General features: G+C 37.6%; 1 protein-coding gene across 1 annotated transcript in view; it reads left to right on the plus strand.

Moving 5' to 3' along the window:
• The window catches only part of DMGDH (dimethylglycine dehydrogenase), a 97,184-nt gene that overhangs the window by 82,031 nt on the left and 1,247 nt on the right, over window positions 1–13,906 (plus strand). The window contains exon 15 of the mRNA XM_004374471.2: window positions 7,463–7,597. Coding sequence (XP_004374528.1) covers window positions 7,463–7,597 — 135 coding nt within the window. The remainder of the gene's footprint in view (window positions 1–7,462; window positions 7,598–13,906) is intronic.

The following is a 13,906-nucleotide window of genomic DNA, read 5'->3' on the forward strand; positions in this document are numbered from 1 at the left end:
CTGCATTTCTCTGACGGCTAATGATCGTGAGCATTTCTTCATGTGTCTGTTAGCTGCTTGAATATCTTCTTTGGTGAAGTGCCTGTTCATATCCTTTGCCATTTTTTAATTGGGTTATTTGTCTTTTTGCTGTTGAGGTTTTGGAGTATCTTGTAGATTTTAGAGATTAAATGCTGATCGGATTTGTCGTAGCCAAAAAATTTTTCCCAATCTGTAGGTTGTCTTTTCACTCTTTTGGTGAAGTCTTTAGGTGACTATAAGTGTTTGATTTTTAGGAGATCCCATTTATCTAGTCTGTCTTCTGGTGCTTGTGCATTGTTACTTATGGTTTGTATTGTGTTTATGCCATGTATTAGGGCGCCTAGCGTTATCCCTATTTTTTCTTCCATTATCTTTATCGTTTTCAATTTTATATTTAAGTCTTTGATCCATTTTGAGTTAGCTTTTGTACATGGTGTGAGATATGGGCCTTGTTTCAGGTTTTTGCATATAGATATCCAATTATGCCAGCACCATTTGTTAAAGAGACTTAGACTGTGAACTTCTTGAGGACAGAGGCTGAGAGAGCATCCTTAGGGCCTAGCACTGTGTTTGATAATTAGTAGGGGCTTAGTACATATTTGTTGAAGGGTCTGAATCATGGCTCTGCCATTTATTGGTGCTAAGACAAAGCAAATTGCTTGACCTATAAGTACTTAAGTTTTCTCATCTGTAAAATGAAAAAAAAAAAAAGCACTTCATAAGTTTGTTATAAGTATTAAATGAGACAAAGAACATTTTTTACCTCATTAAATGTTAGTTCTCTTCTTTCTTATTGTATCCAGTTTAAGCTACTCTTTTAGGGCAAAGCAGCTATAGCTAAAATCTTTCAAGTTCTAGAATGTCCCAGCAAGCAAGATCTTGTGTCTGTATTAAGCAATTCATCTTAGGCCTAAATGCAAAGGAAATAATTATTAAAGGAAATAAGAAAAACATAAAGAAACAAGGCCTAGCAGTTTCCCATATTTTAAAGTGCTATATGAAAACACCAGATGGGTAATTGTTCTTCACTCTAGTCTAGAGAAATGAAAACTATAATTGTAGTTGTTGCTAAAGCAGTTAAACATAAAAGCACATCTGACAAAGCCACAAGTCCATTTCACAGTTTTCCTTTGAATCATTAGACTTAAAAACTTGAGTAAATGTTCTCTTGAATATGAAATTTAGTAAAAGTCATAAAAAACATGTAATGGGGGCTATTTTAAGTTTTGAAAAATCTACTTTGGTTCAAATACTAATTAACCTAATTATTCACCTGGCTTAGGGAATTTTTAAATATTTCCCCCAGGTTTCTGTTTATCCTGTCCTTTCTTTTAGTCATTAGGGTCCCTTTTCTGATTATATTAAGGGCTTTTTTTTTGAGAAGGAATTCTTAATCAGTTAGTAATTTTGGTTAGGGAAATGCTAGATGAGTTGTTTCTTTAAATTGCTGAGGGCAGAGAGTGAAAACTACATGTATGTGGAGGTGTTCATTTTCTAGCCGGTGATAACAGACTGAACTTGCTAAACTAATAATTTAACATGTTGCTATCAAACAGTTATTGAAATCATGCTTATTATAAATGTATATGGAATATTAAGAAGCTCTGCGTAGTAGAAAAGGAACGGAGAGTTGAGAAGCCTGGGCTCAGGGCTCGGTGATAGTAACTCACTTGAACTTTGTTGGACCTTAGTTTTCTCATATAAAAATGAAATTGGACTGAGTTTCCTGCTTGCTTAAAAACTTCTGTGATTCTAATGATATGAATATGAAGTGAATAATGGCATAATCTGTCTTTGTGAGGTGGTGGAACAGTCAACCCATCCTCCCAAATGAACAGATCCAGTACACAGTTTTATCAGTTGGACTAGGAGACTAATGGTCACATGCTTTACAAAGGGATTCCTGCCAGGATTGTTCTTAAATAATGGTCCCTGAGCCCATTTTAAATGAGAAATTTCTCAGGAAAGTATTGTGGGAAGTGGCAGAAGCTTGTCACCTGGGTTCTCGTCCCTGCTCTGCCACTTACAGTAGCTGGTGATCAGAGGATCTCTGCCACTCTCTCTTTGGTGTGAAACGCAGGAGAGTGATTCTACAACCTGTGTTGCACATGGTTTCTATGGGACGCTTTACTGGACAAAAGATGTTACACTGATTCCCTTATGTCTTTGGAAACTTTGGTATTTAGGCGAAAAGGATTTTGGCCAAAAAATAAGCCAAACTGATTATTTTCTTGATTTTTTTTAATGGTTTTTGACTCCACATATATGGAAGAGAAAAAGCCCAGCATGTGATGTTATAATCTCTCCCCTGGTCTATTATAGCCCATTGCCCTGACTCTCTACAGCAGAATAAATTTGACTTTAATCATGTATCTGAGAACTCTCTCTTGCCCTCAGTATTGTGACCAAACAGTACTGCTTTAATTTATTTTATTTACATGTGCCTTTAGGTAATATGTGTGCTTTTAATAGAGCTGATAAGAGATGAGTAAATACATTCCACTTAAAATCTACTTAATGTTTTCATATATGTGGATGTTATATTGAGTACATATTACAGGTGGCTGTTTTAATGGTTTTTATTACTTTTAAAAATTAATAAATTAAAAAATACATGCCAAGACTATTTTTAAGCTATAATCTCAGTGGCCCAGGAATTTATAAGTTTATCAAAGTAGTTAACAGCTATTTATACAGTTAATTTGGCAGTGACTCATTAAAGGAATATATTTCTGGTCTGGGTCATTATGAAGGCACTGATTTTATTATAGCATTAACCTTCAAGCACACATTTCTCTCGTTTATGATTAATAACTATATAAAACCAAAACTAAACCCGTTGCCGTCGAGGCAATTCTGACTTATAATGACCTATAGGACAGAGTAGAACTGCCCCATAGGGGCAGTAGCCCATAGAGTGGCTAGTGGGTTTGAAGTGCCGACCTTTTGGTTAGCAGTCAAACTCTTAATTACTGCGTCACCAGGGCTCCAAAATAACTATATAGTAGAGTAAAATCTACAATCTTGGGATAAAAGCCAAGTAAGATGAGAATGGAATGCTTTTGCCCATTTTAATTCTTCCCAAGTCAGACACACAGTTACATTGAGAAGAATTATCTCAAGGTGCAGGTGCCATTTCTTATTTGTCCTTTATGTATGTGTTCCTTACTTTTAGTTAGAGATTTGCTGTTTGTTAGAGAGTTGTTTTCATTCATGTCTGAGAATGATGTTACTGACAAGATCACTTCCTAACTCAAGGGTATGCAGATATAGATGTCAAATTTCATTACTATTAACCTTCAGGGTGTTTTCAAATCCTTTCACGTAGTACAAATACATTTTCTGTGTAATGAATGTCATTCAAAACAGGTTGAGGCCGCCTAGAAGTAATTTAAAAGAAACATTCTTTATTCAGAGTATTCACATCACCTGTGCTTTCCAATGACAGACTCCAGGCACAGTCATTTTAAAAAATATGGATAAAATCAAAAGGTGCTGATTTATATTGCCATGTAAGTGAGCCTCAGTTATAGTTTTCTCTTCATGAACTGGTGATAAAAATGTCTCTTTCATAGGATTGTCATGAGATTAGATGAGCTCATGAACGTAAAGCCCTCAGCATAGTGCACGGCACATCCAAAACCAAACGAAACCTGTTGCCGTCGAGTCGATTCCGACTCATAGCGACCCTATAGGACAGAGTAGAACTGCCCCATAGAGTTTCCAAGGAGTGCCTGTTGGAGTTGAACTGCTGACGTCTTGGTTAGCAGCCATAGCACTTAACCACTATGCCACCAGGGTTTGCACATGGCACATAGCAAGTGCTTAATAAATTGTAAATGTTATTTACTAATATTATTTTTTTGTTGAATGGAAATATTAGATTTTATTTGTTTAAAGTATTTTTTCTTCTAAAGAAAGTTTTCTGGGGGTGGGTTCCCTCCTTGTTCCTGTTTTTCTCATGATTAGCTGACACCTTATGTTTCTACTTAGCCTGTGGTAAAATCGTGAATTTGGCTCCCCTTCCAGCACATCTCATCTCCCTCCTGGCACCTGCCCCAGTAGCTCTCATCTAGCACGCAAAGAAGGCCCCATTTCTGACAACTTTGATCATGGCCAGCTTTCACCATGACCTCTGCAAAGGTGTAGCAGATATTGACTTAACTGGCAGAGTTAGTACAGCTCAAAGTAGAGAAAGAGAACAATGCTGGCACTCCTGAGATCTTAGTTCTTAACTAGTCTGTTGATTGGCTAAGTTAGTCTACTTCTTTTAGTCCCCAAATCCACCATCTGTGGGCTGTTGTAAGGATCAAATTATAACATAAGTGAAGCCCTTTTGGAAAAGACTATGTAGACAGTAATTATTATGAGCACATACTCATCTTTCAAGACTCAACTTAAGCTACTTCCTCTATAAAATCGTTGCCGACACAACCCCACTCTCCCACCCCAGGTAGCAGAATTGACCACACTCTTCCTTGGGCCCCCACTGGACATTTCTCTATCAGAGCATCTGTTTGTTTGCATTTCTACGTCCACACATTAGACTTTCTTTGTTTTAAGTTTACAAAATATTTGTGATTTCTATACTCTCATAGAACAAACAGAACCAATCGTGAGTCATGTTTCAAAATTTGTATAGCTGATTTCATGTGCTATCCTGTGTCACATCCTACCATGTTTCCAATAACCTAAAATTATTCTCTTTTCTTCTGACATGTTAGAGCATTGAGGAGATGTATTAATTTCAGGAAAGGGTATGTTGTGGTGTGCTGGGACAGGACCTCATCTCCCCAGGGGCCTCCCTGAAGCTACAAGACCATGTCCTACTTAGCTCTGAGTACTTTTGTGCCAAACACAGTATCTGAGACACAGCAGATGCATAACAGTTGTATAAACAATTCAAAGAAAATTCTTTAATAGGAAATTCAGGAAGAATCCAAACCTTCAATAACTAAATGAATCTCTAATGTTAAAGTCTCAGATACCATGACAAGAGGTGAGAAAACTGTTTAGGATATCCTGGCACTCTACAAATCACATTGTATAGTGAGTTGCCTGCTAATTTTTGTTCAGCACTCAGAAGTGCTTTTCCACACAGTAAGGTAGTAAATGTTTTCACTGTAGTTATTGACTCGTATATAGACAACAATTCTAAAAATCACTTCAAGTCTTGATTTATCCATTGTAGCAAGTCTTCTTTTAAGAACATAGTAAAAACTAAAACATTTTGCTGTAGAGTTTCTTTCTGTATTTAGATAGATATGCATGTTTTAATTTAATGAACTTTGGTTTGTTATGACTTTTGTTATCACGAATTTATTGTACATATAGAACTCAAAGCAAATCAAGCTCTTCCTGAGGGATTATTCTCTCTCTTTTTTTAATAGTTTTGTCTTAAATAACTTGGGTCTTTGATTTTTGTTATCTGACTTCATATTAAAGCTTTATAGTTACGTACTTGGTTATCTCCATCCAGGTCACACAGGGGAAGAAAGAAGAATTAGACTTGGATTTTGTACATTACTTTAACAGTGTCTAATGGAAACTTTGGAAACCCTGGTGGTGTAGTGGTTAAAAGTTCAGCTGCTAACCAAAAGGTCAGCAGTTCAAATCCACCAGGCATTCCCTGGAAACCCTACAGGGCAGTGCTACTCTGTCCCTACTCTATAGGTCACTATGAGTCAGAATCAACTTGATGGCAATGGGTTTGTTTTTTTTTTTTAAATAGAAACCTTTTGTAGTTTCCTGTATAGTTAGCAATTCAGAGTTGTAATACTTACAGGAATCTTCCTGAAGTGTGGATTCATCCTGGAAGTCTGAATCAGAGAGGAGTGAATTGGGGGTCTCAGGCAGGGAGTGTGTGAAGACCCCTGCCTGCTGCTTCGCTGGGATTTCGAGGGGTGATTCATTGCACTCAATCCTCAATGTTTCATGTGCAGGAAGAGCTATATAAACACTAAAGATTGGTGATGGTGGTCATCTCTGGCATGAAATACTGTTTCCTTTTCTTTTATGCCTAAGGAAGAAATTAAAGTTTGTGGTGGTTTTCTTTCTTTTCTTTCAGAGAGTAGTCTGTATATGAGAACTGTTTCAAGTACTTGTTTTTTAGATTGCAATCTCTGATTAACGAGCCCTGGTGACACAGTAGTTAAATGCTTGGCTGCTAACCAAAAGGTTGGTGGTTAAAACCCACCAAGTGACTTCATGGGACAAAGACCTGGCGAGCTGCTCCTGTAAAGATTCCAGCCTAGAAAACCCTATAGGGGCAGTTCTACTTTGTCAGCTGGGGTTGCTATGAGTTGAAATCACCTTGATGGCACTCAACAACAACAGTAATCTCTGATTAAATATCATTCACCAGAGAAATAATTTGTATATCACACCCTCTTTTTTTTCTCCCATAAAATAAGAGATGCTTCTTTGGGCATATTTATCTGGAAGCCTTACCCTAAAGCCCAGGCCCACGGGGACATCAGCCTTTCCTCCTGTGCTCATTGCTCTTACCCTCTCACTATTTTATCACACTGATCAAGTTTCCCTTGGAATTCTGGGTAGAATTTTATCTGTCTTATTAGCCAAGTGTTTTCAGCTGAAGAGTTATTGCATCACTCACTTGCATGACCTATTCACTTATAAGATGTATTACAAATAAATGTTAAAATCTTGAATTTTGCATGATTCTTACTTTTTTAATACACAAGAATGGATTCAAGGTTATCCTTATAATAGTGTTGCTCTCACTCACTTGCATTGTGTTGGGAATAACCCTAGGTGTGCCTGTGGGAGTGTATTAGGAATAGGAATGTTATGCCATATGTTTCATGAAAGAACAAAAAAAAAATGATTGAAAACCACAGTGTTAGAGAATAAACTCTTTGATCAAAATGTCTTTGACTCATTTTGTAACCCACAGAGGGCTCATAGTAAGGGCTCAATGAATGTTTCCCAAGTGAACTAACAAATGTGACCCAATAGGTTAATATATTCCAGGGACTATTATTCTGAAGAAGGAAAAAAAAAAAAAAAAAGTACAGCATTTCAAAAAAGTAAATCTCCTTCTTGTAAAAGGCTTACTATAGGTAGAAATTGAGTTGCACTTTGCTCACTGACAGCCAGTACCACTGTCCAGAACCATAAGATATGAGGGTCACTTTCATAATCCACCATCACAGTATAACCTCTTATGTTTTTCTGCCTAAGTAGTTCTGGTAAAATTGTCATCACAAGTTATTACCCATAAGTCTAACATAGTCTGAAGGAATAGATGGCTGATCCTGTCATTTGAGGACTAAATATTTGTCTAGACGTTTGATCCAATCTGTATTTTTATTTAATGTGTAATTGGCGAGAAAATAGCAAAGACAAATTTAAATGCTTGCATCTCTAACCTTGTCACAGTGTCTGAGCATTCATTCATTGTTATCTTGGATTCTTGCAGCCAGCAGACTTCATAGGAAAGCAAGCACTGAAACAGATTAAAGCCAAGGGGCTGAAGCGGAGACTGGTCTGCCTCACCTTGGCAACGGATGATGTTGATCCCGAGGGAAATGAAAGCATCTGGTATAATGGCAAGGTGAGTGCTGAGGACCTCATTGCCAGGGGCCATGGCATCTTTTCTGCAACAGAAAGTCTCCTGTTCCTGTTTATCCTTAGCATTTTTTGTTATTTATTTATTGGATGATACAGTTACGATTTCTGAGCTGACATTCAAGAAACAGGAAGCAGTGAACTGAAAGGAAAATGAAATGCTGCTCATTTTAGAAAATCCTACATGCTTTGATTAAAGAAAACAAACCCAGGAACTGTAAATACATGGCACAATGAGGGAGGTATGATTTAGAGGATAATATGATCTGTTTGCTTACTACACCAATATCGGAGAATGTAAGAGGTGGATTTCATAAGGAATTTGGCATTCTGATTTAGATTCTCAGAGATCTTTAAGAAAGAGGCAATTCTAAATTTAGCATATTAGCAGGAAAAAAAAAAATCCAAAGGAAAACGTTTATGACAATAGAGGGTAGGACTTCGGAAAGTCAAATGCAAGATGAAAACCATTTGGTTCTTCAGGGAGAGTAAAATTACCTTACTTGCCTTTTGGAATGCTACACTTTATTCTATTTGTATTCAGTAAAACAAAGGTTACTCAGATTACTTACCAGTAGAACTTCTTTCCCTCCACTTTTTATGACTATTTATAAAACCTAATTTGCTTGAACATTTTGATGTGTTTTGGCTGGTATTTCTTTCTTTTTTTCTTTCTTGTAGTGAAAGCATACACACCAAAACATCTGCCAACAGAACTTCCACACTTACAACTCGGTGACATTGATTACGTTTTTCATGTTGTGCCACCATTATCACTATCCTCATCAAAACATTCCACCACCATTAACATAAATTCAATGCCCCTCAGACAAAAACTTTCCCTTTTCCCCTCCCTTCCACTCCTGGTAATCATTAATAATCTTTGGTTTCCGTGTATTTACTTATTTCATATAAGTGAGATTGTACAATTTTTGTCCTTTTGTGACTTATTTTGCTCAGCATAGTGTTTTCAAGGTTCATCTGTATTGTGGCATGCATCAGAACTTCGTTTCTCTTTATGGCTGCATAATATTCCATTGTATGTATGTACCACGTTTTGCTTATCCATTCATCTGTTGATGGCCATTTTGGCTGTTTCACCTTTTGGCTATTAATGGAAAGGTTTCTCTTTTCTTAGTGTGTGTTTTTCCTGCAACGTCAAATTTGTCCACGATTTACATGATGTTTACTGAGAGCCGGCTCTGCCATTAACTAACTGCTGACCTGGCCTTAGCCTCTCTTGGCCTCAGTTTTCTCATCTATAGAATGAAGCGGTTGGAGGAGATAATGTCTAAGATTCTTTCCACCTCTAGTATTCTTTTTTCTTAGTCATCACATTTGCTCCAGCTCATCTTTCCTTTATTTTACATTTTTCACTCTATCCCATCAAACTTTCTCAGCACTTCAGTCCATGTTCATTCTATGTCCATTCTTCCACCAACATTCTGTTTTACTGGACCATGGGATGATAAATATATTATGCAGATAACAGTCTCTGTGAACCTCAGATCACCATGATCAACTGACAGATTTTTGCCCATCTTAAATATGACAATACTCAAATTAAAGTTAAAAAAACCTGGAAACCCAAGCTCCATTTTTCAATTCTATTTCTTTTGCCATATGTGTGCAGTGAATTTACATGCTGTGGTCTTCATCTTTTCTACCTCATGACAGCTGCTTACAGAGCTGCTAATCTTATTGTGGGTTTCTTTATTAACGACTTATTTCTTGTATTGCCTGACACGAGCTCTTTTGCTTTTTGGATGCTTAGTTGGGTCATCATTTTATTGATAGCCCTCTTTGATTCTCTTTATACTCTGGAATGATGTGAAATACTTTTTGCTTTGTATTTTTTGACTTTGTCCTGACATGTTGCTTTCGGTATTTAGTATTCTATTCTTGCAAATATTTCCAGTGCTAGAGAAAGGGTACAAGCTTATTCACTTATTCAACACATTTTTATTGAGTGTCTACTGTGTGTCAGCAATATTCCAGGAACTGAGAATGCAGCCATGAACAGAACAGATAAGAATCTCTGTCCTCATGGAGTTTATATTCCAGGGGAGGGAGAAATAAACAATAAATAAAATAAATGAAATATATGGCATCTCAGATGGTGATGAGTCTTCTGGAGAAAAATAAAGTCCAAGTTTGCTAGGGCTGCCATAACAGTGCTGGAGGGAGGGATTATAATTTTAAATAAGGATTAGTTTTAAAAATCAAGGCATAAGGGTAGGCATGAAAAGGATTTTTATTATATTGAGTGGTATTGTTATAAAAGAAGCTTTGCTGGGAAGGAAATTTTAAAGAAGAGGTTTGTGGAGAAGGAAGTTTAGAGATTTTAGAAGATTTTCTTTTTCATTATTTAGAAACTAAGCACGTAGGTATGGCTGAAGAAACACCATGTGTCATTCCACTGAAATTATATTACCTCCTTCAAACACCATTTACCACATTATCTTCTCTAAGTCAGTTAGAGACTTCTCTAAGTCTCATAAAGAGAAAAATGAGAAAAGGCTGAAAATAAAAAAGTATTATTTACATTGATAAAAAAAGGTGACCAGTGTCTGACTTAACAAAGAATATGAGAGTCTGTTAGGCAACGGGTGGGAACAGGTTGCTCTTAGTATTCACTGAGCAAAAAGAAGGAATAGATTTAATTGAATCTGGAAGATTTTAAGGTAGAACAATTTAAAATTTATGCTAGGGGGAAACCTTTCCCTAGGGAGTTAGTAATAAGATAAAAGAAAAAGCCAGATTTCTAAAATACCCTGAAATTAGAGAGAAGTTAAAGGAGAAATGAAAGTAAATACCAGCTGAAAGCAAAGCACTTGATAAATATTTTTAAAACAGCACTTGCAGAATAAATACTTATTTTCTTAGGTTACTAATGCAGAAACAACTGCAAGATGGATCGTTGCTGGGACCTGAGGAGGGTGGGAAGGCTGAGGAAATGGTACATGCTGTCTCTAAAGAGTAATTGTGGGCTTTTGACCTACGAGTCAGGGGATTGGACCAAGAGATTTGCTGAAACCTCTTCCTCTTTTCTTAACATGCTCAAGCAAATCGGGTTAATTCTCCCAGGGCTCCAAACACAAATCTCTGCTTTACAGACGCAGAAGTGAAACCAAGGTTACCAAGAAAGTCTTTCAAAAAGCATTGATTAAAACTCCAACCTGCCTGACCCAGATTCCTGCCTTTTATCACTTAACTATTATCTACAAGAGAAAAGCAATATTAAAGCATGTGTCTTATCCCAGCAGTACCTTGGCAGTTAATCATCTGCCAGGGAGAGGCTTTTACTAATGAATGCATTCAAGTCTTTTTTTTCTTTCCCCCCTCTAATTAACCAGTTCTTACCATAATAAGAAGGAGCTCTGGTGGTGCAGTTGTTAAAGCAGTCTGCTGCTAACTGAAATGTCTGTGGTTCCAACCCAGAGGCTACTCAGTGGGAGAAAGATGTGACAGTCTGCTTTCACAAGGATTTCCGGGCTTAGAAACCCTATGGGACAGTTCTACTCTGTCCTATAGGGTGCTATGAGCTGGAATCGACTCAAGAGCACTGGGTTTGGTTTTTTTTTTTTTTTTGGACCTTCTTTTAGATGAGCAGAAATCACACTGGGAGCTTCCAATTCTGGGTTTCAAAGAGATAAGTAAAAACTGGGGGCTAAAGAGATAGGAGTCTGTATTTAACGTCATGTGTTAGCATCTATCTTAGTTTGCTAGGGCTGCCATAACAAAATATATCACAAGTGGGTGGCTTTAAAGAACAGAAATTTATTTTCTCATACTTTCGGAGGCTAGAAGTCCAAATCAGGGAATGGGCTCTAGGAAAGGTCCTTCCTTGTCTATAACCCCGGGCATTCCTTGATATTCCTTGGCTGCTTGTAGCTATATCTTCATATGATATCGGTCTTCTCCTCAGGCAAGCTTATTTTTTTTGTGTGTCTCTGTGTGTATGTGTCTATTCTACTCTTTTTAGAAGATGCCACTCAGAAGGTGGCACTTCTCTGGTATGACCTCATTAACATAACAAAGAAAACCTCTGTTTTCAAACAAGGTCATATTTACAAGTGTTAGGACTTCAGTATAACTTTTATTTTTGGGGTGGGGGACAAAATTCAATCCATAATGGCAGCTAAAAGACTAGAAATACTACGATAAGACTGCTGGCGGTAGTAGGCTCCTTGTCAAGGCAACTGAATGATCACCAGGCTAATTCATGCCCATGAACTTTTTTGAGCACCAGCTACAAGCAGCCCACTGTGCTAGAAATGGGGATGTAAGGATTACGACAATGTTGTGTGGCCAGGAGAGGCCATTTTGAGTAGGGCTATATACCTGGCACTATCAGTTAAGCGCTTGGCTACTAACCGAAAGGTTGGCAATTTGAAACCACCCTGAGGCACGTCGGAAGACAGGCCTGGCTATCTGCTTCCGAAAGTTCACAGCCTTGAAAACCCTATGGAGCACAGTTCTACTCTGCACATGTGGAGTCGCTATGAGTTGGAATCGACTCGACTGCAGCTGGTTTGGTTCTTTTGGATATATCATGTTTAGCTTTTGTTGTCTTCCTTTTACTTTTCTTTTCATACAGTGTTTTGACCTGACATTTCTGTATTTTATGTATATATATATATAATATATGTATATTGCATTTTACTGTACTCTGCTTTTCCTTCTCTTTCATCCTTTTCTTTAGATCTGGTTTCCATTAGTCCTCTTATCTTCTAGAAAGGCTTGTTATGCACATATTTTCTTGTAGCATGAAGCCTTTGTTTTCATCTCTAAGTTTTTATTCCGTTTAGTTTTTTTTTTTTTCCCCTCTGCGTTGCCATCTCAAGTTACCTTATTTCATCCTCTTTAATTTTGACTGTTTGCTTCTTTGTTCATTCCTAACTCCATGTCTTCCCTTATCCTGGAAGGTTTCATCCTCCATCTCTACTAACCTAATTCCACCCACCTTCAAAGTGTAGAACAAATCCTGGCTCAATTATTAGTCTTCATGTTTAATGCCTTGGCTTTCTGATTATATATGTATATGTATATACGTCCATACACATATATATATGCATACATATGTATGTATATATATGTCTCTGAGCTATAAAGTCCTAGAGGGCTGGAACCGAGCTCTCTACCATTCTCTATAGTGTCTAGCAAAATATTCTGTATGTGGTAAACCTACAGAAGGCTAATGTTACCATTTATTTAAGTACCCAGCAATTCTTTACATGAAATGTTAGATGCTTTATATATATTCTCTCGTATAGAATATTCAGTTTATGTTGGCTATTGATATGCTAATAAATATTTTTAAAGTATTTAAAAATATTCAGCATTATGGGCAGAGGGCTGTGGGGACCATGGTCTTGGGGAACATCTAGCTCAATTGGCATAACACAGTTTATAACAACAATGTTCTACATTCTACCTTGGTGAGTAGCGTCTGGGGTCTTAAAAGCCTGTGAGCAGCCATCTAAGATATTCCATGGGTCTCACCCCTTCAGGAGCAAGGGAGAATGAAGAGAACAGGATACAAGGAAAAGATTAGTCCAAAGGACTAATGGACCACAGCTACCATGGCCTCCACCAGACTGAGGCCAGTACAGCTAGATGGTGCCCGGCTACCACCACTGACTGCTCTGACCAGAATCACAACAGAGGGTTCTGGACAGAGCTGGAGAAGGATGTAGAACAAAATTCTAACTCACAAAAAAAAGACCAGATTTACTGGCCTAAAGGAGACTGGAGAAACCCCGAGGGTATGGCCCCCAGACACCCTTGTAGCTCAGTGGTGAAGTCATCTCCGAGGTCCACCGTTCAGCTGGGGATTGGACAGCCCCATAAAACCAAATGGGACTAATGAGGCACAGCAGTCCAGGGACAAGGGCCAGAAGGCAGAAGGGGACAGGAAAGCTGGTGATAGGGAACCCAAGGTTGAGTAAGGACAGTGTTGACATGTAGTGGGGTTGTTAACCATTGTCATAGGGCAACATGTGTACTAACTGTTTAATGAGAAACTATTTTGTTCTGTAAACCTTCATCTAAAGTGAGAATAGCAGCGCAACTGGAAGAACATAGTCGATGTCACTGAATTGTGCATGTAGAAATTTTTGAAATGGTGTATCTTTGGCTATGTATATTTTCACCAAAAAAAAAAAAAGGTTGAGAAGAGAGAGGGTTGACATGTCATGGGATTGTTAACCAATGTCATAAAACAATATGTGTACTGACTGTTTGATGAGAAACTATTTGTTCTGTAAAGCTTCACCTAAAGTACAATTAAAAA

The sequence above is a fragment of the Trichechus manatus genome, unplaced genomic scaffold (assembly GCF_000243295.1).
Source record: "Trichechus manatus latirostris isolate Lorelei unplaced genomic scaffold, TriManLat1.0 scaffold00029, whole genome shotgun sequence".
Lineage (NCBI taxonomy): Eukaryota > Metazoa > Chordata > Mammalia > Sirenia > Trichechidae > Trichechus > Trichechus manatus.